The 26,088-nt window shown below is 54.4% G+C and overlaps 1 protein-coding gene across 9 annotated transcripts in view; it reads left to right on the top strand.

Moving 5' to 3' along the window:
• Nucleotides 1-26,088, top strand: part of UNC93A (unc-93 homolog A) — a 44,856-nt gene that overhangs the window by 4,082 nt on the left and 14,686 nt on the right. For 2 of the 9 annotated variants that reach the window (XM_042253721.2, XM_004011453.4), the window contains exons 1-8: nucleotides 1,303-1,429; nucleotides 8,675-8,804; nucleotides 12,709-12,890; nucleotides 13,941-14,170; nucleotides 16,131-16,256; nucleotides 18,765-18,979; nucleotides 22,445-22,580; nucleotides 23,580-23,711. In XM_042253721.2, the coding sequence (XP_042109655.1) occupies nucleotides 8,718-8,804; nucleotides 12,709-12,890; nucleotides 13,941-14,170; nucleotides 16,131-16,256; nucleotides 18,765-18,979; nucleotides 22,445-22,580; nucleotides 23,580-23,711 (1,108 nt within the window). In that variant the 5' untranslated portion in view covers nucleotides 1,303-1,429; nucleotides 8,675-8,717. Of the gene's footprint in view, nucleotides 1-1,302; nucleotides 7,467-8,674; nucleotides 8,805-12,708; nucleotides 12,891-13,940; nucleotides 14,171-16,130; nucleotides 16,257-18,764; nucleotides 18,980-22,444; nucleotides 22,581-23,579; nucleotides 23,712-26,088 lie in introns of those variants that run through there. The other 7 variants (XM_042253718.2, XM_042253716.2, XM_027972664.2 and 4 more) reach the window with 6 other exon arrangements.

Here is a 26,088-nt window from a genome sequence, read left to right as displayed (position 1 = left end):
TGGGTGACGCAATAGATAAGAATCTGCCTGCCAGTGCAGGGGACACAGGTTCCCTCCCTGATCCGGGAGTATTCCTCGTGCCTCAGAGCAACTAAGCCCAAGAACCGCAACTCCTGAGGCTAGGTGCGGCAGCTATGAAGCCCGAGAGCTCCGGAGCCCGAGTTCCCAAGAGAAGCCACCGCGGCGAGACGCTCAGACACAGCTGGATAACAGCCCCCGCTCCCCGAAACTGGAGAAGGCAGCAGCAGAGGCCGAGCACAGCCAAAAACAAATCCGCAGAATTTACAGTGTGGCTCTTCAGCGCTCAACCCCTCGTTGCTTTTGGTGAACTTGGGCAGCAGAAGGTTCCCAGGTGGCTCAGTGGTAAAGAACCTGCCTGCCAGGCAAGAGACTCGGGAGACTGGGGTTCGATCCCCTGGAGCAGACAATGGCAACCCACTCCAGTATTCTTGCCTGGAGAATCCCATGGGCAGAGGGCCCTGGGGGGCTGCAGTCCCTGGGGGGCTGCAGGCCCTGGGGTCACACAGAGTTGGACGTGACAGAGCACGCCCACACTGGCAGCCAAACAGTGACACCTCGTGGCAGGTAGAGTCACACCAGTGTCGGCCATTAGCAGTTCTCTAGAACATTCCATCACTTTCATACCTAGCAAGTGATCGTGAACACTTAAGCAGGGCTGCAAAATCATCCTTTTTCTGCATAGCGGCAATGCTCAGCTGTGTCTGACTCTGTGCGACCCCATGGACTGTAGCCCACCAGGCTTCTCTGCCTGTGGGATTCTCCAAGCTAGAATTCTGGAGTTGGTTGCCATGCCCTCCTCCAGAAGATCTTCCCAACCCAGGGATAGAACCTGCATCTCCTGCATTGCATGATGCTTCACCCCTGAGCCATGGGGAAGCTAATCAAAGGGTCTGGTATTGATGTTAACATTGAGGAGCGAAATGATTGCTGATATCTTCTGAGTCACTCACACCGCCTCTCTTCAGCCACTTGAGGTTTGTCCTGTCCTGGGGTTCAGGTCCACGGTTCTGCCGACACACCACTGTTGCTGCTGAAAGGTCGAGACAGCTTTCCTTTCGGTTCCTGGAAATTCCCCTGCCCTGCCTGTCCCCACCACACGTCTGCAGGTAGGCGTGAGTTGGTTGGGACACACCTCTGAGCCTGGGCCCCTCTGATCATGGGGAAAGCGTCACATGACTGTCCTCCTCACAGTAACAGTTTGGAAGCCCTCCTGGAGGACAGCTCTTCTAAGAAGTATTTTGGGAGAGTGATGTCACCACGACGGTGACACAGGCCCTTCCTGACTTCACTCGCCTCACAAGCAGGGCAACTGACCGCCTTGGGGAGCGGGACAGCACTGAGGAAGCCCTGGAGGTCTGGGCGGAGGCCACAGCGCCCTGACCCCAGGGACTGGGAGACCACGTGCCGGGTAAGAAAGTGGCCGCAGGCTCAGCACGCTGCCCCTCCCCCCGCTGGCACCACACCATGTAGAGGGGCCCCCTCGAGCCTCCAGACCCCCGAGTGGGACAAGACCTGGGGTGGGGGCAGCCTCCCCCGACCTGCCCCCAGCACTGTGCGCCGCTTTGCTGGGTGCGGATTCGCCTGATTTAGATCCTCAGACTGGAGTTTTGCTGACTGGAGTTTTATAAGAGCTGTTTGCCCAGGTCCAGGCAGGAGCTGAGTCACAGCCCCGCCTGCTGACGGGCAGCTGGCCAGCCCTGTCTGGCCAGGAGGCTGGCAAGGACTCCTGCAAGCTGTGCGCCCGGCTGTGCTCAAGCTGGGGGGCAGCAGCAGAGCAGGTGGCCCCCAGAGCGAAGCTGGGGACCAGTGTGGCCCACTCTCTGCTGCCCACGGGCAGCGGACAAACTCAGGGCCAAGGCTGATGACAGCTCCTTGCATCTCCAGGCTGGAGAGCCGACTGGGAAACTGAGGGTGGCCAGGAGCCGCCCCTCCCCTCCCGCCCTGGCAAGGGAGCCGGGCACACCCCCACCCACGTGCAGGGTGCCTCGAAGCGCCGTCTGACTGGAGGACCAGCAAGGGCTCCTGGAAGTTGTGTGGCCCAGCAGGGCTCGAGCTGAGAGTTGGGTGGGGCTGATGGTTTGCCAGTGACTGATCAGGAAGCTCAGGGTGTGCGTCGGTTTCAGTTAAGAAAGCCCAGATTTTCCAGCTGATTTTCCAGCTGAGCCAGGGCAGGGACCCAGAGGCCTGCTCATCACTGAATACAGGCTTCAGCCTGAGCAACCAGAGACCCACCCAGAGCACCCGGGAGCCACAAAGCCCATCAACAGCCCCACGTACAGGGGTCTTGGACGCAGAGCACAGCCTGTGGCTTCCCCTGTCGGCTGACCAGAAAGGTCAGTGCACACTCAGACCTGACTTGGTCCCCAGGCTCACAGCAAGCATCATACTCAACAGTGAAAGGTTGAGAACTTCTCTAAGATTAGGAACAAGGCAAGCCTGCTCTTCCCACTCCTATTCAACACAGTGTTGGGAGTCCTAGAAGATCAATCAGGCAAGAAAAAGAAGCAAAAGGCATCAGAATTGTAAAGGGGAAAGTAAAACTCTCCTTATTTATATTTGATTTTATGTAAAGAAAATTCTAAAGACTCAACCAAAAAAATTTAAGATTTCAATAAAACTGCAGGATACAGATAACATAAAAATCAGCAGTGTTTCCGATACACTGGCAACAAACTTTCTGAAAGAGAAATAAAGAAATTGATCTCAGAATAGCATCAAAAACAAAATCATTGGAAACAAATTTTACTAAGAAAGTGAAGGATCTCTACTCTGAAATCTACAAGACATCAACGAAAGAAATTAAAGACACAAATAAATGGAAAGGTGTTCTGTGTTCATGGATTAGAAGAATTAACTTTGTTAAAATAGCAATATTATCAAAATCTACCTATAGATCCAATGCAATCCCTATCAAGATTCCAATGACATTTTTTTATAGAAGTAGAAAAAAAACACCTCTAAAATTCATGTGGAACCACAAAAGGCCCTGAATAGCCTAGGAAATTCTGACAAAGAAGAACAAAGCCAGGGGAATCACACGTCCTGATTTCAAGCTACACTGTAAAGCTATAGTCCTCAAAATAGTGTGGAGGCAACATAATAACAGATCATTAGACCAATAGAACAGACAGCCCAGCAATAAACCAAGTCGTATACAGTCAATGTTTGACAAGGGAACCAAGAATACTCAATAGATGATGCTGGAATCATTAGATACTCACAGGAAAAAGAATGAAACAGGATCTATGTTTTATACCATTTTCCAAAATTAACTCAAAATAGATTAAAAACTAATGGAAGTTCTGAAACTACAGAACTCCTAGAAGAAAACATGGGAAAATTCTCCCAGATGTGGATCTGGGCGATGATTTTTTGGATACGCCAAGGAAGGCACAAACAGCAAAATAAAAATGAAGCAAGTGGGAGGACGTCAATCTAATCAGGTTCTGCACAGCAGAAGAAATCAACAAAGGGAAGCGACAACCTACATGATAGGAAAACTGTATTGCAAACCACATACCTGGTAAAAGGCTAATACTCAAAATATATAAAGAACCCATATAAATTCAACAGCAGAAAATAAAATAACTCAGTTAAAAAATGGGCAAAGGACCTGAGCATTCCTCCAGAGAAGACACCTGAAAAGTGTTCATCATCACTAGTTGTTAAGGAAATTCAAATTAAAAACACTGAAAGGTTGTTGCTGAACCACAAAAGATGCTGGGATTCTTGCCCTCCAGAGGAGAATTCAATCCGGGGCCAGAGACGAGGCCTGGTCGCTCAGAGTGTTTGTGTAATAGAATTTTATTAAAGCATAAAAGCGACAGAGAAAGCTTCTGACAGAGACATCGGGGGGATGGAGAGTGCTAGTGTTAGCAACGGAGTTACATACCTTTTAATCAGTTATTACGATGAATCAAAAGAATGTCTGGAGGTTGTAAAGATCTTACTGGACCTACTCCCATAATTTACATTTTAAGATAACGGGTTTAGCCAGAAGGTTTTTTCCAGAAACTGTCTTCAAGCAGGATACATTATTGTTATATAATCCCAAGGAATGTAGAGGGGAGAAAAAAAATGTTTTTCCTTTCTTCCTCCTTGAGAATTCCAGACCCCTCTCTCCTTGGGGACCCCTGGACTTCTCATCAACCTGCCTAGAAATTGACTCTCTCACCACAAAGCAATATCAGCTCACACCTGTTAGAACCACCGTCACCATAAGGCAAACACTGGCAAGAACACGAGGAAAAGGGAAGCTTCAGGCGCTGTTGGTTGTAAACTGGTGCCGCCACCATGGAAAACAGAGCAGGTTTCTCAGAAAATCATGAACAGAGCTGCCATTTGGTCCAGAGATTCCACTTCTGGGTATTTATACAAAGAAAATGAAAACACTAACTTCGAAAGATATCTGCACCCTCAGGTTCATAGCAGCATTATTTACAATAGCCAAGATAAGTTTTTTTATCAACAGACAAATGAATGAAGCTGTGGTATATGTAACATACATGTACATATACATACATGGAGAGGGAAATGGCAACACACTCCAGTATTCTTGCCTGGAGAACTCCATGGACAGAGGAGCCTGGTGGGCTACATACAGTCCACGGGGTCACAAAGAGTCGGACACGACTGAGTGACTAACACACACACTATATATAATATGCATTTATATAATATATAGACAATTAATATAATACCATACACAACAGGAAAAGCAGGGAGATCCTATGGTTTGTGACCACGTGGATGGACCTCGCCCTCAGTTATGCTCAGTGAAGTCCCACAGAGAGAGGAAATAGTGTACGAACTCCCTTATATTGGGAATCTTTTTAAAAAAACTTAAAAACAAACTCATGAAAAAGAGATCAGACTTATGATTACCAGAGGCAGAAGGTGGAGGGGGAAGGGTTGTAGAAAGGTGGTCTAACAGTTCAGGCTTCCATCTACAAGATAAGTATGCGTGGTGACTCTCGTTTGCACTGATTTGATACGAACCTAAGTGAAGTCACTCAGTCGTGTCCGACTCTTTCTGACCCTTTGGACTGTAGCCCAGCAGGCTCCTCTGTCCATGGGATTCTCCAGGCAAGGATACTGGAGTGGGTTGCCGTTTCCTTCTCCAGGGATCTTCCTGAACCAGGGATCGAACCCGGGTCTCCCGCATTGCAGGCAGACGCTTTACCGTCTGAGCCACCAGGGAAGTCCCATGTGATACAAAGGAGTGTTATTAAAAGAGTGAATCTTTGCAATCTCATCGTGAGGAAACCTTTTATTTTTTTCCTTTCTCTTTTCTTCTTATTGGATCCATATGAGAAGATGGGTGTTAGATGAACCTATTGCAACCATAATTTCTCAATAGATGTAAATCAAACTGTCCACCATAAGCTTACACAATGATGTATGTCAATTATTTATCGATAAAACTGGAGAGGAAAAAAGAAACATTTTTGTCTTGCTAGAGAGCAAGGTTTATTGCAAACCATCTGTTTCATTTTTAAAATCCCTCTGAAGACAAAGGGGAAACACCAGGAGGGAGACTGAAGAAGCAAGCCTGGTAAGGCAATGATGTCAGCAATTGATTCCTGATTAGAAGAGGACAGTTAGAGGGGCGGGGTGGGAGAGACCAGAAGCAGGCCCCCGGCGTGCCTCTGCACAGACTCACAGCTCCTCGGGAGCCCCTGGCTGCCAGTGAAACGGCTGGATCGGCAGCTAATGGGAGGTGCGCATGGAGCCAGTTAGAAAGTCCAGAAGGTCATTCTGGTGTCTTTGAACAGCGAGTAGCAGAGGAAAACCCTAGGAAGGTCTTCTGATATCAAAATATAAGTCTTCCACGGGTAAAGACAGATTGGAACGGAGGTAAGCTAGAGTGCTGCTGAAGAATAAAAAGGCTGTCAGATAACTGAGAATAAGATTGGTGTGAAAAGTCCGTGTTATGCTAGGAACGACATTTTAAAGGATTTTTATTGGAGTATAGTTGCTTACGGTGTTATGTTAGTTTCCACCATACTGTGAAGTGAAGCAGCTATGCTGTTGGTTAGTTGCCACGTCGTGTCCGACTCTTCGCAGCCTCAAGGACTGCAGCGCGCCAGGCTTCCCTGTCCCTCACTATGTTCCGAAGTTTGGGTAAACTCCCGTTAACTGAGTCGGTGACGCCGTCCAGCCATCTCATCCTCTGCCGTCTGCTTCTCCTCTTGTCTACAATCTTCCCAGCACCCCAGGGTCTTTTCAAATGAGTCAGTTCCTCACCTCAGGTGGCCAAAGTGCTGGAGCTTCAGCTTTAGCGACAGTCTTTCCAATGAATATTCAGGACTGGTCTCCTTTAGGACTGGCTGGTTTGATCTCCTTGCAGACCAAGGGACTCTCAAGAGTCCTTGCCAGCACCACAGTTCAAAAGCATCAATTCTTTGGTGCTCAGGCATTTTTATGGTCCAAATCTCACATCCGTGCATGACTACTGGAAAGTCAGCTGTTACATGGAGCCCCTCTTTGGGGAATTTCCTTCTGATTTAGGTTACTGCAGGGCACTGTGCAGGAGAAGTCTGTGGCGCCCGCTCCAGCGCTCCTGCCTGGAGAGTCCCGAGGGTGGGGGAGCCTGGTGGGCTGCGGTCCATGGGGTCGCTGGGAGTCAGACAGGACTGAATGCCTTCACTTTCACGCACTGGAGAAGGCCATGGCCCCTACTCCAGTACTCTCGCCTGGAGAATCCCGGGGGTGGAGGAGCCGGGCGGGCTGCAGTCCATGGGGTCGCTGGGAGTCAGACACGACTGAACGACTTCACTTTCACTTTTCCCTTTCATGCATTGGAGAAGGCCGTGGCACCCACTCCAGCGCTCTCGCCTGGAGAATCCCGTGGGCGGGGGAGCCTGGCGGGCTGCAGTCCATGGGGTGGCGAAGAGTCGAACACGACTGAGCAACTTCCCTTTCACTTTTCACTTTCATACATTGGAGAGGGAAATGGCAACCCACTCCAGTGTTCTTGCCTGGAAGATCCCGGGGATGGGGGAGCCTGGTGAGCTGCCGTCTATGGGGTCGCACAGAGTCGGACACGACTGAAGCGGCTCAGCAGCAGAGGACTGTGTAGGGTTCCCTGAGCCATACGGTAGGTTCTCATCAGTCATCTACTTCATACATAGCCTCACTAGCGTATACGTGCGACGTTTCTTGGAAAATTGTCCCCACTGATATCTTCATCTTAGCCAGTTAACACTCACTGGTGATCTGTGTCAAGGCTATTCCAAGGGCTTTCCCAGTCATTAGCCTCTTGAACTTCTGCAACTCTCCTTTTTCAAGAGGCAACTGAGGTTTGAAGAGTCAGTAATCCATCTGAGAGGGTCCGGCTGAGAGGGTCCGGCTAAGAATTTCCGGGATTAGAGTTGGATCCTCGGGTCTCGTTCGCTTCTGTGGTTCCCATCGCTTTTCGTAGGCCATGCTGCTCTCATGGCTTGGTAAGGTGACGATTTATGTTCAGTCGATGCCCAGAACTGCCATTTCCCACAAAATGTTATTTCCATAGGAATGAGTTAAGCTGCAAGGAGAAGAGCTCCATCACACTATTCATATGGTATGGCTTGCTTCCCTGAACCGGGTCACCACCCTGGGGAACACTTACCTACACTGTGAGGTTTGCCTTATTAATCCGAGCTAGATAAAAATAACTGGCTGCACAGAGCTTTCGAAACAGTCTTCAAACTCCAAGTTTTGCTAATAATTGAATAGAATGACTCGCAATCAGAAAGGCGAGCGATTTTGCTTGCTTATTGGCTGTGAGATATGAGATAAGCTCTTTAAACTCTAGACGGACCCTGTCCCGGATGATCACACTGGCTACATGTAGCCATTTAAATTTCTCTTTTAATAAATTACAATGAAATGCAACTATGGATTCACTTCCTCCGCTGCAATAACCACGTGGCTTTCAGGCCCGTAACGCATGGCCAGTGCCACTGAGGAGGCGCGTTCACAGTTGCATTTACTCTTAATTGATTAAAAAAGAAATTTAAATGGCTGCTGTGTTGGATGGCGCAGAAAGTTCTCTTAGACAACACTGGTCTAAATCTGGAATTCAAACCCCTTGAAGTCTTCTGATGCTGTTTCCTGTCTGGTATTGGGTCTCAGATCTAATGATAATCACCGAACCGTAAGTAAGACATGGTGTAAAAGGCTTTGCAAGCCATAAAGTGTTACATAAATCCTCTTACCTTATTGCAGTGCTGTGAAATCATTTAGTCTTTGACACACTAATACTTTGGCCCTTGTGTCTTACAGTCATGTCAGCTCTTTTTCAGAAGTTGAATTATGGATCTTGAAGCTGACATGTATACTTTGTCCTTTAAGATATTCACATATATCTAATTACGTAATGTAGGCAATTATACCGTGTGATATGAAAATCATCACTTTCCCACATGGACCATATCTATTGGAAATTAACAGAAAAAAGTTCCAGTCCACACAAGCTGATGAGAGTCCTAAGTGTTGCCTGGTTAGGAAGCGATGACTATGGGTTGCAGAAAAGGCAAATAACAGTGTTGGGGTCCTCGTGGAGTCAGTGGTTATCAAGTTCATTAACTCTCAGCAGCCTCGGTGACTAATGCACGTCTCACTCGGACTCCAGGACAGAACGTGACTTCTGAGTCGGGCTGGTGTCTTTCAGGGAACTGCGGAGCCGCCCGGGCGTGTAGCTTTCAGCCGGCGCCATGGAGAGGAACCTGAAGAACGTCCTCGTGGTCTCCTTCGGGTTTCTGCTGCTCTTCACTGCCTACGGAGGGCTGCAGAGCCTGCAGGTAGGTGTGCGAAGGCCATCTGACCTCCCCTCGGGATGCCTCCTGGACTCCAAGATTATCCGTGCCACAGACAGCGAGGAACGTGGGTATCTGTCCAGGTCACCCTCCCCAGTCCTCCACACAGACGGTGGCTCTACACGCAGCCTCCGCTCCTAGTTCAACGGGATTGCACAACTGCTGGTGTCTGACCCTTGGACGAGCAGAGCTGGACTTGGGTTAGGGTCTGATAAGGTCTGCCTTGCCTTTTGTGGGTGAGAGGAGACACAAGACTGATCACTGTGAATCTGTGGTCAGGCAGTAACGCGAATCCGTCAGAGGTCCGCGTTCATTCCCGCTTGATCTGCCCCGGGCAGTCTCTATTCTGATTACGCTCGCAGAGAATGAAATTTCAGCCCAGGGTGATGCCCAGAGTCAAGTTGAAGGATCATCCGTGACTTTGTAGACATTGCTCAGAGCTCTGGGATGTTGTAATTTGCTAGCATGTGTGAAGCACCCGCGTTTCTGTGCTGTACTGAGCCCGTGTTGAATGTGGTGAGTGGTGTCTGGAAGGAGAGCTTAGCGAGAGCATGGACCTGTCGGTGCCACCGTCCGCACAGGAGGAAGTCGGCCAGGCCACACTCCCTGGGCCCTGGCATGGGCTGATGGGGTCAGAATTCTCAGGGAGCAGTTGCGATCTCAATGACAGCCGATTGGCCCCTGGACTTAGCAGCTGGGGCAGAGGGGGGTGCATGCCTTAGGATGTGCCAGGATTCCCAGCTCTCGCCTGGGACCATGGGACTCGAGGATACACGCGATCTGAGGGCCTCCCCAAGAGCCTGTCGGAGAGGCCTTTGTGTGGGGAGAGCACGCAGTTGAGGGGAGGCCACGCTGGCCTCCCCGTCTTCCCCAGGGCGCCTGCTGGGGGCCCGCTGTCACCAGCAGCTCCTCCTCAGAAGACTAGAGATATTGGAGAACCAGATCTCCGACCTGTCACGGGAGGAGCCCACCTACCCGCTCACCCCGCTCTGTCCCTGCTAATCAGGCCGTATCTCCTCGCCCACTGATCCAGAGCACGTCGTGTCTGGACGCTTGCAGCCGGGCCTGGCTTAAGAAACAGCATGTGAGGATAGCACAGATATGGCCTTCGGGGTGGCTGACTCCCACCTCGGAGGGGTCTGCCTGCCTCCATCACTTCCTTCTGCTTTCATCTGCTTCACGTCATTCTCGGGCCCAGAGAGGTACCAGAGGCGGCCACGAGCAGGCCGGCGTCCCAGCCCTGGTCTGGATGTGGTCGTGCACCTGCCGGGGACCCTGACACAGGTCTACGCTGCCTCCCGCACGAGCAGTCAGCCTCCTGTTTATGGTTCAGGTCACAGAGCGAATGTCACGTCTCCCCTCCTCCGTCCCCGTGCCCGGGGCCCCACGTCCAGGAGAGCCAGCCCTGTGTGTGCACCTGGGGTCCTGTGGTTCACCCTGCACTGTGTGTGAATTCCACGAGGCCGGGCCCACCCCCACCACCGCGCCACTGTGTCCCTGCCTCAGCGCTCAGCATGCTTGGTGGCCATTTGGTGAGTGAGGTCGTTGATATGTGCTCATCTGCTTAAGCCCCCTCTGGGGTGCTCTGAGGGAGACCCAGAGCCCGTCCCTGCCGCAGCGCCCTGGAAGAGAGCTTAGCGGCTCTGGCTGAAGCATCTGACTCTTCTGGGCTCTCTCCTCTCAGGATGGGGCCTCTGTAACCCACCCCCCAAACATCCCAGCCCCACCTACACCCCCTGACGTTTCCCTGGTTACCCCCACGTCCTGCAGGTCTCACGCCTTCCAGAAAGTCTTCTGGCACGAGAAGGCCTGGCCTTCGTGTCCTCCTAGGAGCTTGGCCCCCGAGGCTCCCCAGCAGGGCTCACTGTCCCCTGCGGTGGCCTTTGGGCAGCATCACTGACATCTGATATCCGTGCAGGTGTTGTCTTTTCCTTGAGCAGCCCTGGAGCCTCACATCAGCCGCTGCTGGTCCACACTTGTGACCGATCAATCAACCGATCGACTTGCAGGTCGAGTTGAGTGACCATCCTCGTTGTTGAGTACACGTCACTTCCATGGGCTTTTTCTTGGGCATGTATTTTGCAAGTTGGCTCACATTTGCAAAGACAGGCCTTTGAATACGGTCGCTCATGTAAGAAAGAGGCATTTGCTTTTGAAAGTTGTTTCCCGTGTTGAAGGTTGAGACCCAGCTTCCTTCCCAGAGGTGGACAGTGGAGCGCTATGGTCAGTAACAGACATATTTGCTGAACGGCCATGGGGCCGTGGACGGGGAGGACATTCTAATGCAGAGCCCCGATGCCAGCTTCTCATTAGCACATGAAGGGGAAAGCTCACCAGTCAGGAGGCGTCAGTTTCAAGTATTAAGCAAGTAAGGGGCCCTGGCCAAGCCTGTTCTCTTGCTCCAAGCTCCAGGAGACTAGTTATGAGCAGAAATTTCCAGGTAACCCTCACTTCACAGTAGACTATTCAACTTCTGATTCCAACCAGATTTCAGAATTTTCATGGGTCCAGGTCTTATTTTCAGTGTCAGTTAACTGGGCAACACGATTAAGTACCTACTGGGGGCAAGGCACCTGGGGAGATTCAGAAAAAGCTCACCCCCCTGAGCTCAAGACCCTCGGAGATGCTTGACCTGCGCTTGAAGAAAGGGCACCATCTGGACAGAGGCGGATGGTCAGAGGGCGGGGCGGCTACCCAGAGGAAAAGAGCCCGTCCTGGAGTGAGAGCTCGGCCTGCGGGCCTGCAGTCTGCAGGGGGCTTCAGGGCGCCCGGTGGCTGGGTGGGGTACTCTGCTCTGTCTCGCGGGGGGCTTGGTAGGAAGGAAGGTGAATGGTGCCACTGTTTACTTCCGGGTTTGGGGTCGTCTGGACTAGTTAGCCAGGTGTGCGACTCACACGGGGCACGTCTTTCCCAAGGGGCCAGGGCTACCATCCCAGCCGGCAGGAGAAGGAACGCGGGAGCTCTCAGTTCAGTGTCTGCCCGCTGCCGACACTTGAGCCGTGGTGGTTTCCTGAGTCTGGGGCTCTGGCTTCTGCGGGGAAGGGACCGTCTCGGGCTCACGTTTCTCCTCTGCTGTGTGGTCAGTGGCCTGGAGCCCAGCAGGCGTCCCTCCACGAATGACCGCAGGGTCGGCCTGAGCAGGACATGGAGGAGGAGGAAACAGGGCCGGGAGGACCCTCGAGAGGGAGGATCTGGCTGCTGGGGGGAGCACATGTCTTCTTCCCCCCTCCTCCCCTCCTCTCTCCCCTCCCCCTCCTCCTCCCCCTCCTCCCCACCCCCTCCTCCTCCTCCCCACCCTCCCCCTCCTCCCATTCTCGGTCCTCCCCCTCCTCTCTCCCCTCCTCCCATTCCCCATCCTCCCCCTCCCCTCCTCCCCTCCTTTCCTTTTAGAAGTGAAATAAATAGAAGAAGCAATCAGGCTGGTTCTTTCACAGCAAAAACCAAACGTCACCCCTGCCACGGCCCTTGCCAAGCGGGTCTGGTGCCTGCCTGACCTTGCGGCCCCTTCACGCTAAGCTCGCTAAGCACTCGAGTGGGAGACGACAGCGCTGAGGAGCAAGCCTCTGTGTTTACACGGCTTCAGACCGGAGCTCCTTGCTCAGCCGCAACACTCATCTCCCGAGTAGCCTGGGGCCGCCTGGGCTCCCGGCCGCCTGGGCTCCCGGCCGCCTGGACACCCTCTCCCCTCTCACCAGGGGGTGGGGGGCGGGTGCTGGAAAGCCTGAGCCCCCCAGCCCGGCCGCCCAGTGGTCTCTGACCCACTGCCATCCCCTCTGCCCCGTCCCTCAGCTGGAGGAGAGGAAGCCTGCCGCTGGGCCTCGGGGGCAGGGGGCGGCCCCGAGCGCCTGGCCCGGGCCTCGGACGCTGACGGCCGGTCGTGTTCCCGCAGAGCAGCCTGTACAGCGAGGAGGGCCTGGGCGTGGCTGCGCTCAGCACGATCTACGGCGGCATGCTGCTGTCCTCCATGTTCCTGCCGCCCGTCCTCATCGGGAAGCTCGGCTGCAAGTGGACCCTCGTGCTTGCCATGTGCTGCTATGTGGCCTTCTCCCTGGGCAACTTCTACGCCAGCTGGTACGCCCGCTCCCAGCTGCTGCCCGCACCCTGCCCCACACCAGGGCAGGCCGTGACCGCGTCCCCCGCTTTCCCGCCAAGATGCCCCTGTCCCCTCTGCTAGGCCATGCTCCCCTGACCCCCCACCCCGCCTGGCCTCTCCTCGGGCCTCAGCTTCCCTCCTGGGCCAGGGAGGGCACTTTCACAGCCCCAGCAGTGACGGGGAGAAGCTGCCTAAGATGTGGAGGGTGAATTTCAGGGGGAGCGGGCAGAGTGTGGCCTGGGCCAGACCTCACACGCTCACCCCGTCATAGAGAGGGCACGCAGTAGGGCTGGAGCCGGTGTCCCGGGCTGCACCTGAGCTCCGCCTGCTCCGGGATAGACAGGGACCCTCAGGGGACCCTTGTTCCCAGGGGCACGCTGCTCAAGCGTCTCCTAGGGGGACGCCCCTTGTCATCCAGGATGCACTGATGTGCTGCTAAGTCCGTCCCATTCTTTGAGACCCTGTGGCTTGTACCCCACCAGGCTCCTCTGTCCACGGGATTCTCCAGGCAAGAACACTGGAGTGGGCTATCGTTGCCTACTCCGGGGGTCTTCCCGACCCAGGGATCAAACCCACTTCTCCTGCACTGCAGGTGGAGTCTTTACCGCTGAGCTGTCAGGGAGGCACGCGGGGAAGATGGCTTCACGTCATTCCTTCTCTGGTTACCAGAGTCTCAGACGGGATCCTTACGGCAGAGTGACAGACAGGGAGCTGAGTGGATAGACAGATAATAGATCAGGTTTAATCTTCCGCCATTAGAAATATCTTGAACCGGCCCAGTCTTATCTGGTGTCCCAGCTCACGGTAGCTGCATCCAAGCACAAAAACAACACCGAATTTCACTCTTGCAAATGATCCTGAACCAGAAAAGCGTCTGATTTTCTCATTCATCTGAGTCTGAGGGCGACTCAGTCAAGCTGACCAACCCAACACGGTGACACTTCCCTGGGCCGGGCCAGGAGCTTCCTCCTCCTCAGACAGAGGGAGGGAGGAAGGGGCCAAGGCAGGCCTGTCCGTTCGTCTCTCAGGTACACTTTGATCCCCACCTCCGTCCTGGTGGGGCTGGGAGCCGCCGCCCTGTGGTCTGCACAGGGCACCTACCTCACCATCGTGGGGAACATGCAGGCGCGGAAGACGGGACAAGTCGGCAAAGACGTGGTCAACCAGTACTTTGGCATCTTCTTCCTCATATTCCAGTCGTCCGGCGTGTGGGGCAACCTGATCTCGTCTCTCGTGTTCGGCCAGACGCCCACTCAAGGTAACAGGAAATGGGGACCACCCAGGGCCTCTGGTCCCTTCCCTCACGTCCTCATCCAGGACATGAGCAGCGGTCACGTGGGGCCCCGAGACCTGGTTCTCAGCCTGCCTGGACCCGGCTGCTCCCTGGACAGTCTGGGTGGGTCTGAGGGCCGTCTGCTGCCCGGGTGCCTTGGCCGCCACTCCTTAGGGAGGGGTGCCCTGGGGAAACTGAGGGTCACTACCTGTGGAATGCGAGTTCACGTGTCCTTCAGTTCAGTTCAGTTCAGTGGCTCAGTCGTGTCCAACTCTTTGTGACCCCATGAACCGCAGCAAGCCAGGTCTCGCTGTCCATCACCAACTACCAGAGTTCACTCAAACTCATGTCCATTGAGTCAGTGATGGCATCCAACCATCTCATCCTCTGTCGTCCCCTTCTCCTCCCGCCTTCAATCTTTCCCAGCATCAGGATCTTTTCAAGTGAATCAGTTCTTCACATCATATGGCCAAAGTATTAGAGTTTCAGCTTCAATATCAGTCCTTCCAATGAACACCCAGGACTGACCTCCTTTAGGATGGACTGGTTGGATCTCCTTGCAGTCCAAGGGGCTCTCAAGAGTCTTCTCCAACACCACAGTTCAAAAGCGTCAGTTCCTTGGTGCTCAGCCTTCTTTAGGGTCCGACCCGCACATCCACACATCCATGGGGTCCTTACTATCCTCTAGACTAAGAATGGTTTCCGTGATTTATTTTCCCTCGGAATCGATTCATTCACCAGCGTTTTCAATATTACACAAAAGGCCACCATCCCCAACAGATTTGAACACTGCATGACCAGGGTCTTAACTTTCCTCTCTGCCCGGCCTCACCCAGACAGGGTTACAGAGTGCGCGTCCGTTTTACGCCTGCACACTTTGCTGTCTGAAGACTTCAACCAAGGGCAGAGGAAACGCATGTCTGCAGGTCTCGCAGGAAGCTTTATTGATGGGGAAGAGGTGCTAACTGTCCCGTTATCAGGAATCTCTCTCTCTGCCTTGATCCTCTGTACTGCTCATCCGCTCAAGTCCCAGCTTTCGGAAATAAGAACCTTTCCTCCCTCTTTGCTCACATGATGTCATCCTTGCTGAGTACCTCCGCAGAGGGAAACTGCAGGGTTGATAGACACCAATCATTACTCAGTATTGCCAGAACTGTCAATAGTCGACCAACAGAAGCTAGGGTGAAAGTTCAGGCTCTGACATGACTGGTGTGGAGGCGCGAACAGGTTCACTTTTAAAGACATGCAGACAAGTAAGCTTAATCTCTCCCTGGTCACCGGACGCAGAATCTGAGGGCTGGAAGGCACGTTGGGAGCCTTGAGAGGCTTCTCCGCCTTCCTGTGCCTCCAGCCTCCACGCTGCCGCCTTGTCCCCGGCTGCGCGCCTCCCGACCCACAGGAAGGCCGCAGCGTCTCGTGCGCTGAGATCAGTACTATGGGAACGATGGGACACCGAGGACGCTTGCCTGTGACACGTGGCCCCTTTCTTCAGAGATTCGATGTGGGTCTACTGAGAGTCACTGATTGCTCACATGTCATTCTTTTTATGGCTAAGAAACACTCAGAGAAAGCATGAGTGAACCTGCCCACGGTGATGGGTCTCTTCACAGATGAGTCTCAGAACCCAGTGGGCCCGACACCCCGTCTAACATATCTTACTTATAATTCTGAAAAGTGGAAAACTTTTAATGAAGTTAGCAACGCAATATAACTAGTAGCCAGCATTTATTCCACATGGGTCCGGAGGGTCTTAAAATCAAGCATATAGATGTTTCCGAGGAGAGACATGTCTGGGACACTGGATGGAACAACCCCCGTGGTTGGCTCTGACCTGTGGTGGGTCTCACGCTCCGTGCGGCCACACTCTCCCTGGCACATCCTTCCACGTGTGCCGTCTCCTGTTGCGAGTTCCCCATGTCCTCAGTCGGGCTCTCTGCTTCCACAGGGACCGTCCCAGAGGAGCAGCTGCAGGCCTGCGGGGCCAGCGACTGCCTGATGGCCGTGGCGTCCACCAACAGCACGAAGCGGCCCTCCCAGGACCTCGTCTACACACTCATGGGCATCTACACGGGTACGTGCCGGCCCCAGGACCCCGGGCAAAGCAAGACCTTCCCGGGTAAAAGACCACCTTCCCAGGGCGCGGATGATCTGCGCTTATCTGCACACGCCCCTCAGAATGCATTCAGCTGGGTGGTGCCTGGGGCCTTCCCGCATGAAACCCAGCGCAGCAGCCTCTGCTGTTGGAGGTCTCGCTTGATGATGGAACCAGCCCCACGTCTGCACCATCCAGGCCCGCGGTCATCACGTGTGCTTACTGAAATTCTAATTAACAAAAGTAAGATGACTCTTCCGAGGTCACACAGCAGCCACGTTCCAAGCACTCAGTGGCCACTAGGGGCTGTGGCCGTGCTGTTGGGTGGCACCGAGGTGGCCCACAGCCTTGGTGAATCGGCTATTTGCAGGGCTTCCCTGGAGGCTCAGATGGTAATGAATCTGCCTGTAATGCGGGAGACCCAGGTTCAATCCCTGGGCCAGGAAGATCCCCTGGAGGAAGGCATGGCAACCCTCTCCAGTGTTCTTGCCTGGAGAATCCCATGGACAGAGGAGCCTTTGGGCTACAGTCCACGGGTCACACAGTCAGACATGGCTGAGTGAATGTCACACTTCACACTTCAACTACATCTGGTTGGATTTGGAAGTCCCAAGTCTTGGGCTTATCACCTTTTCCTGAAGTGTATACTTAAATGACTTCTGAGAGGCTGGGGCTGGGCGGGCGTCTCCCACTGCCCACCCTTGGGTATCTGTGAAGCCTTGTGGCTCCCACTGGTGGTCACGGGGCAGCAGAAGGTGCTGGACACTGGAAATTTGTGAAGAGATGGCTGCCCAAGGGGAGTGAGTTCCTATGATGGTGCTTATCCTTGTTGTTCAGTTGCTCAGTCGTGTCCGACTCTTTGCAACCCCACAGACTGCCGCCCGCCAGGCCTCCCTGTCCTTCTTCATCTTCTGGACCTTGCTCAAACTCACGTCCATTGAGTTGGTGATGCCATCCAACCATCTCATCCTCTGTTGTCCCCTTCTCCTCCTGCCTTCAATCTTTCCCAGCATCAGGGTCTTTTCCAAGGAGTCAGCTCTTTGCATCAGGTGGCCAAAGTATTGGAGCTTCAGCTTCAGCATCAGTCCTTCCAATGAATATTCAGGGTTGATTTCCTTTAGGATTGACTGGTTTGATCTCTTATCCTTAGATGCTTATTTGAATGAAAAATTTCTAAATGACCCCACTACTTTGGGCATATCTTTAAATTAGGTGGTTGGGTTATTTATTTATTTTTTTTTTTGGTGTCCATTTGAAGAAAATTTAAGGATATTCTTTACCATTCTTGAATTCTGGAGTCTGTGAAGGTCTTGGATTGTATCCTTCTTAATGACCATGAGTCTGATAAGAGTCAGATTCGATGGGACTGAGTACAGACGCCACTGGGAATCGAAGGCCATGAGGCCGTGTGCATGGGCAGCTCGTCGCCATGGTGAGAGCAGACGCACCAACACTCCGGTCTATTTCAAAGTCACTTCCATATCAGAGGAGCCAAGGGGGGCCTTAATGCTGATAAACCAGAGTGAGCACTAGAGACGGGGCCCAGAAAGCAGGCAGACGAGGTCCTGGCTGTCGGTGACCTTGGCGGCCAGATGGGCACTCAGCTGACTGAAACCGGTTGAACAGGATGAGTGTTTTGAACAAAGCTCTCAGATGACGAGCAGTTACATCTCCTTGAGAAATTGCGTTCTAGGGATGGTGACTGCAGCCATGAAATTAAAAGACGCTTACTCCTTGGAAGAAAAGTCATGACCAACCTAAATAGCATATTCAAAAGCAGAGACATTACTTTGCCGACTAAGGTCCGTCTAGTCAAGGCTCTGGTTTTTCCTGTGGTCATGTATGGATGTGAGAGTTGGACTGTGAAGAAGGCTGAGCGCCAAAGAATTGGTGCTTTTGAACTGAGGTGTTGGAGAAGACTCCTGAGAGTCCCTTGGACCGCAAGGAGATCCAACCAGTCCATCCTAAAGGAGATCAGCCCTGGGATTTCTTTGGAAGGAATGATGCTAAAGCTGAAGCTCCAGTACTTTGGCCACCTCATGCGAAGAGTTGACTCATTGGAAAAGACTCTGATGCTGGGAGGGATTGGGGGCAGGAGGAGAAGGGGATGACCGAGGATGACATGGCTGGATGGCATCACGGACTTGATGGATGTGAGTCTGAGTGAACTCCAGGAGATGGTGATGGACAGGGAGGCCTGGCATGCTGCGATTCATGGGGTTGCAAAGAGTCAGACACGACTGAGTGACTGAACTGAACTGGACTGAACTGAGGGCAGCTCTGATGGGAAGGTGGTACCCAAGCCAGGTATTGAAGGATGAGTAGGAGTTTACCAGGCAGAGAAGGAGAGATGAGTGGGCGTTGAAGGCAGAGAAGACCCAGAGGGAGCCCGCAGGGCTGGAGGCCAGACGGCAAGGCGGGGAGCCCGTGTGTGTGCGGGGCCCCTGGAGCCCCGCACAGCAGCATGTCCCCTCCCTGTCCTTTCAGGGTGCGGTTTCCTGGCCGTCCTGCTCACGGCCGTGTTTCTGGAACCCGTAAGAGATGCTCAGCCGGAAGGTGAGGGCGAGAAGCAGGCGCCCCCTTTCTGGTCCACTTTGCTGTCAACATTTAAGCTGCTCAGAGACAAGCGCTTGCGTCTCCTGATCCTGCTGCCGATGCTCAGCGGGTTCGAGCAAGCCTTCCTGTCGGGCGACTACACGCGGGTAAGAGAGGGGCTGGCTGGCGGGTGGCTTGGGGCTCCCCGCGCTGCATGCAGCCCTTCCGGCCTCGGGGGAGCTGCCCATGGGGCTGCATGTGGGCTCACCTGGCCTGGAACCAGGGTCGCCTCTCGCTTGAGATGTGTCTCCAGATAAAGGACCAAAGCCGCTTGGGAGTTGTTGCAGTGACCCTTATTTGCCTGCATCTCACCCCGTGTCCTTGTCTTAGAGTGGAAAATAGAGAAAACACTGAAATTCCTCATTACCTAGCTTTTAAAAAACGTTTGTTCTAAAGTCTAGTTGACTGACAGTGTTGCGTTACTCCCGGGTGTGGAGCAGAGCGGTTCAGTTACACAGCTGTATGGACACGACCTTTCTCAAAGTCTTTTCCATTTCGGTTATTGCAGAATGTTGAGCAGGGGTCTCTGTGCCGTGCAGTAGGTCCTTGCTGGTTATCCACTTCAAACATGGCAGTGTGCACACGTCCACCCCAGACTCCCTGTCCCTTCTCTCCCTTCTTCCCCTGCTGGTTACCATCAGTTCATTCTCTAAGTCTCTGAGTCTGTTTCTGTTTGGTGAATGAGCTCACGTGTATCATTCATCACATGATGCTCGTCTTTCTCTGGCCGACTTCATATAGTATGAAGTCTAGTCGCGTCCGTGTTGCTACCAATGACGTTATTTCATCCTTTTCATGGTTGAGTAATATTCCATCTGTTTCTGCTTTATTGACTATGCCAAAGCCTTTGACTGTGTGGATCACAATAAACTGTAGAAAATTCTGAAAGAGATGGGAATACAGACCACCTGACCTGCCTCTTGAGAAACCTATATGCAGGTCAGGGAGCAACAGTTAGAACTAGACATGGAACAACAGACTGGTTCCGGATAGGAAAAGGAGTACGTCAAGGCTGTATATTGTCACCCTGTTCATTTAACTTATATGCAGAGTACATCATGAGAAACGCTGGGCTGGAAGAAACACAAGCTGGAATCAAGATTGCCGGGAGAAATATCAATCACCTCAGATATGCAGATGACACCACCCTTATGGCAGAGAGTGAAGAGGAACTAAAAAGCCTCTTGATGAAAGTGAAAGAGGAGAGTGAAAAAGTTGGCATATAGCTCAACATTCAGAAAACTAAGATCATGGCATCTGGTCCCATCACTTCATGGGAAATAGATGGGGAAACAGTGGAAAGTGTCAGACTTTATATTTTTGGACTCCAAAATGACTGCAGATGGTGACTGCAGTCATGAAATTAAGAGACGCTTACTCCTTGGAAGGAAAGTTATGACCAACCTAGACAGCATATTGAAAAGCAGAGATATTACTTTGCCAACAAAGCTCTGTCTAGTCAAGGCTATGGTGTTTGCAGTGGTCATGTATGGATGTGAGAGTTGGACTGTGAAGAAAGCTGAGTGCCAAAGAATTGATGCTTTTGAACTGTGGTGTTGGAGAAGACTCTCGAGAGTCCCTTGTACTGCAAGGAGATCCAACCAGTCCATCCTAAAGGAGATCAGTCCTGGGTGTTCACTGGAAGGACTGATGCTGAAGCTGAAACTCCAGTACTTTGGCCACCTGATGTGAAGAGTTGACTCATTGGAAAAGGCCCTGATGCTGGGAGGGATTGGGGGCAGGAGGAGAAGGGGACAACAGAGGATGAGATGGTTGGATGGCATCACTGACTCGATGGACATGAGTTTGAGTGAACTCCAGGAGATGGTGATGGACAGGGAGGCCTGGCATGCTGCGGTTCATGGGGTCGCAAAGAGTCGCACTGAGCGACTGAACTGAACTGAGTAATTAGCGATGTTGAGCATCTTTTCTTGTGCCTTTTGCTCCTCTGTATGTCCTGTCTGGAGAAAAGTCTATTTGGGCCCTTAGCTAGTTTTTGAATATTGAGTTACAATCTAGAAACGAAGGTGGCTCAGCATGGTTGCCCTGGCTACTCAGATGCCCTTTCCCTGGATGCCCACCTGATCCCTGCACTGTCTGCCCACGTTGTTCCGAGAGGGGGTCCTTCTTTAGGTGTGGCTGGAGCGGAGCCCCAGGTCTGGCTGGCTACCTTTATCGAGGGTCTCTCCCTGAGCCCCTGTCTCTGGAGCCCCTGCCCAGGTGGGGTTCTGTCCTGGAGACCCCGGTGGGATGCTGTAGAAGGGATGTCACAGACAGGGACGGTAGAGAGGTTTTTGCTCAGAAAGTGTGGGAGAGGAGCTGGGCGTTGGAGGGAGACAGCCAGGGCCAAGGCTGGACCCTCCGGCCTGTGTCTAGAGGCCCACCCCCCAGGACCACCACTCATCCTCCAGGGAACTTCCACTCCAGTCCCCCCACGGCTCCTTCCCAGGAGGGGCTGCCAAACTTGCAGGAGAAAGGGCCGGGTACAGATTTGAGTTCCAGGTAAACCGCAAACTCCCCTTGGTGTACAGCCCCGCATGTTCAGGCGCCCAGGGCTGCCTGTGGCCTCTGCTCTGAGGACTATCCTGTTGGAGACCTGGAGTTTCCAAGAACAAGGGGGATGACACAGAGTCCCTGGGTCTGGACGAGGCCACTCCCCTCGGACTTGTCACAGACCACCGCCTGTGAGCTCAGGCACAGCCGGCACCATCCAGGAGCCAGGGGCCTCCTGATGTGTCTGTCCTGATTCTGCAGAGACGGGCGCATCGTGAGAGCCGCAGCCGGTGAGCCCTGGTGCCCCGGGGCCCCTCTGCCCCCCACCTCCCGGGCCTGGGGCAGGAGGTCTTCCTGTTCTTCTCATCTCTACAGAGATTCCCTCCCTGCTCCTTCCATCTTCTTTTTCATTAAGACCTTATTTTTTAGAGCAGTTTTATGTTCATGGCAAAACTGAGCAGAAATTACAGAGATTTCCTGTACCTGCCCCCCGCTGACCCCACCTGGCTACGGCCTCCCCTACTGTCTGCAGTCCATCTGTCCGTTTGTCACAGCTGGTGAACCCACAGGGACACGTTCTCATCACCTTGCCTCCAGCATCTCCCTGGGGGCTTGCTCTCGGTGTGGGTGTTCTCGGGGTTTGGACACAGGCATGATGACATGAATGCATCATGACCATATTGTTCAGGGCCGCTTCAAGGCCCTAAAGCACCCCCAGCCCCCTGCTCACCCCCAGGTCTGTCCTCAGCCAGCCACCCACAGGCAGGAGGGGCACGGCCCGCCCCAGGAGAAGACTTCAGACTCAGGACGGCAGTGCGCCACACCTGCGGTGCAGGGACACGGGGAGGAGGTCCGTCCAGACGGTCCCGTTAGCTCTCACTCGAAAGGGGCGCCAACACTGCCCTCGCCCTGGGAACGGAAGGCCCGGACGAGCTTTCAGGCCAGCGGTCACACTGCAGATGGCGTTTTACCACAGCCTGAACTCCCTGACTTGGATGAGCCCCAGAGAGCTGTGGCTCCCGCGCCCAGCCCCGAGCGGGGCGAGGCTGGCGCGGGTGACGGTCTGTCCTCTCCCACAGTCCTACACCACCTGCGCCCTGGGGATCCAGTTCGTGGGCTACGTGATGATCTGCTTCGGGGCCGTCGACGCCCTGTGCTCCGTGCTCTTCGGGAGGCTGGCCCGGTACACTGGGAGGACCGCGCTCTTCGCGCTGGGTAGGCGGGTGCTGGGCACGGCCTGGGGCGGGTCCAGCTGCACTGCAGGCGGTTGCAGACTGTGTGAAGAGGGCTGGGGTTGGGGTGAGGAGGGGGGTTGCTGGAGGCACACAAAGTAGGGGGGACGGAGGTCAGGCGGGAGGCAGGGGGCCTCCCAGAAGGAGGAGATCTTGGTTCACGCGCTGGATGAAGCTGGTTGTCTAAATACGCATCCCCTTCTGCCTCCCCTGGGGGACCAGGGAGCAGCAGAGACAAGGTGAGGATGAGGGTGTTCAAGGAAAGAGCTAGCCAACAGTGACAGTTCCACGGGTCTGTGGTGACGCAGCAAGAGGGAGGGGAAGCCAAACCATAGTGCCGGCCGAGGCCTGAGTCATTCGATTCTTACTGAGGAACGCAGACACCTAGTAACTCAACCAGGGTCACGCAGCCCCGGGACACCCTGGAGGCACCTGCTCCACGTGCTCCTCTGCTGCCCCAGAGGGTCACAGGCTGCTCTGTCTCCCTGGTCGGGGGGCATCACAGGGCCTGCAGACTCATGAAGCCGAGACCTCAGGCTGTGAGGACAAAGCCAGGAGGAGCAAGGAGGCCTTGCTCCCTGTCCTGCTTGGAAGGCCCAGCTCCCAGGCTTGGGGGCCCTCTTCCCCTCCCCTCCCCACGCCCCCCACTCAGTGAGAAGCAGGGGTCCCCACTAATGAAGAAGCTCAGTGTCTCCCACCCTGAGCCCCCACAATCTGGAGCCTCCTTTGCCCAGCAAGATGACACTTTGCCCTAAGACACAGAGGTGCATCACCCCAAGGCTCCCCCGCCATTGCTGCTGTGAAGACCAGAGGTGGGCAGAGTCGCGCACCTGCCAGGGGTGCCCCCTGGCAGCCTGCACCAGTCAGGTCAAAGGCACCAGAGAAAGCGAGCAGCAGTAATATAGGGAGCAGGGGGTCGGAGGCTCGGCCCACGGCTCCGAGGGACTCAGAGGAGACCCCCGCCCCCCGCCCCCGCCCCCAGGGGCAGTGACCCAGCTGGCCTGCATCATTGCCCTCCTGCTGTGGAAGCCGCACCCCAGCCAGCTGCCCGTGTTCTTCGTGTTCCCCGGCCTCTGGGGCATGGCCGACGCGGTCTGGCAGACACAGAACAACGGTGAGTGCCTGGCGCAAGGCCAGCCCGCTCGGGGGGCCCCAGGTTGGCCGGCCTCGGAAGGGGGCTCAGGGCCCCTGAGGGAGACGGGGAGACGCGCATCAAGGAGCAGGGGCTGGAGGGCGGGCCCCACTTCCTCTCGAGGGCTTGGATCCGCGATGCCCGGGAGGAAAGGCAGCAGAGCCCGCAGCTGTCCTTGCTAGTGTGACCGTCCCGTCGAGGCTCCCCCCGGGTGAGCTCCTCTGGGCAGAGCGATGTCCTGCCCGTGTGTCTGGGCAAAAGCGCTCCTGTCTGCTTTCAATGGAGGTGTGGGGAGGAGCCAAAGCTTACAGGTTACCATGCCAACGTCCCTCGGTGGACAGGGAGAACTGAGTCGGGGGTGGGAGGGGTCAGTGGCACATTCATCCTGGGGGTCACGCCTGAGTCCTGTCCTGTCTGATGGTCCTCTGGGCAGCGGGAAGCCTGGGGGAGGCTAGAAGGGAGCCGTCTCTAACAGCACCCCCTAGACAGGAGTGGGGCTTGTGAACAGGAGACGTGTACTGCTCTGGGGCTGGGTGTCCAGGACGAAGGCACTGCGGGTTCGGGGAGGACCCACTTCCTGGCTCATAAACATCTCGCTGAGTCCTCAGTGGACATAGGGGTGAGGGGACAATCAGGGGTCCCCTTCACGAGGGCACTGTAACCCCGAGGGCTCCCAGAGACCACCTCCCAACACCGTCACCTGGGGGTTTCAGCCTCTGTGTTTAGGGGGACCTGTGAGGACAGGCTGGCTGCAGTGCTGAAGGCGAGGGTGGCGGTTGGCCCGATCTGGGGCTGAACTGCCTGGTGAAGGGGCTGGGTTCACTCAGCACCCACGGAAGCAGCAGCAGGGGTTTACAGCTGGGGACGGGGATAGGGCGAGCTGCTGCCGCAACGCAGGGGAACCTGGGGACGTGCAGGGGTATGCCACGCAGAGGGCCATGGTCAGAAGGGGCTGAGCAGCGGAGCTGCTGGAAGCAGGAAGGAAAGGAAGCCAGGACAGGCTAGGACCTGGTGGTCCCAGGGCCGGGCTGGACATCGGGACTCCTGGGCTATAGGCGGCCGGAAAGCCCCCAGACAGCAGGGTTGGAGGCATCCACTGAAGGGCTTGGCTTGGGCTTGAACAAGACAGGGGACCCCGATCAGGGGGACCCAGCCCTGAAAGGGGTTGTCTTGGGCATGTGTAGCGGTATTGTTGTTGCTGTTATTGTCAATTGCTCAATCATGTTCGACTCTTTGCGACCCCGTGAACCACACCACACAAGGCCTCCCTGTCCCTCACCATCTCCCAAAGTTTGCCCAAGTTCATGTCCACTGAATCAGTGATGCCATCCAAACATCTCATCCTCTGTCATCCCCTTCTCCCGCTTTCAACCTTTCCGAGCATCAGGGGCTTTTCCAGTGAGTCAGCTCTTCCCATCAGGTGGCCAAACTATTGGAGCTTCAGCTTTATCATCAGTCCTTCCAATGAATATTCAGGACTGATCTCCTTTAGGATGGACTGGTTGGATCTCCTTGCAGTACAAGGGACTCTCAAGAGTCTTCTCCAACACCACAGTTCAAAAGCATCAATTCTCCGGCACTCAGCTTTCTTTGTGGTCCAACTCTCACATCCATACATGACTACTGGAAAACCATAGCCTTGACTAGATGGACCTTTGTGGGCAAAGTGATGTCTCTGCTTTTTAATGTACTGTCTAGGTTGGTCATAGCCTTTCTCCCAAGAAGCAAGCATCTTCTAATTTCATGGCTCCAGTCACCATCCACAGAGATTTTGGAGCAAGAGAAAATCTGACTATTAATTTTCGATGCAGAGTGAAGAGCTGTGAGGAGAGGAGAAGGGACCTGGGGAGCAGAGGACAGCTGAGAGGCAGGGAGAGCGTCCAATGGGGGCATGTGGGGACAGGGGGCTGAGGGGCCTCCAGGCTGGGAGGGGAGGGGTCCCCTTTCTTTGGAAAGTGTGGGAAGGCAGTCAGCATAAAGGACAGGAAGACTATCACTCTGGGGAAAGGAGTTGACTTCAGGCCTGAGAGTCCTGGCTTCCTGGAGGAGCCACAGCCAGGACTCCCTAACGTGACAGAGGGCATTGACCGCGGGCCGGCGGGTTAATCCCGCGAGGATTCACTCATGATGCAGCCCGGCAGATGGCGTCACCCCCACGGCACCTCACCCAGAAGAAGGGGGGCACCTGCAGAGGTCTGGGCTGGAGCAGCGACGGACTCGGGAGGGCAGGGTCTCCCAGGACCCATTGATGGCCCTGGCTGGGGGGTGGGAGTGTCGAGGCCCCAGGAGGTGAGCCGTCTCTGCAGCCAAGAAGCCACTAAGGGGTGAGCTGGGGCCCCAGGGGCGGATCCGGCTCAGA

This window comes from Ovis aries, chromosome 8 (genome assembly GCF_016772045.2).
Source record: "Ovis aries strain OAR_USU_Benz2616 breed Rambouillet chromosome 8, ARS-UI_Ramb_v3.0, whole genome shotgun sequence".
Taxonomy (NCBI): domain Eukaryota; kingdom Metazoa; phylum Chordata; class Mammalia; order Artiodactyla; family Bovidae; genus Ovis; species Ovis aries.
This window is presented reverse-complemented; position numbering and strand designations above follow the sequence as displayed.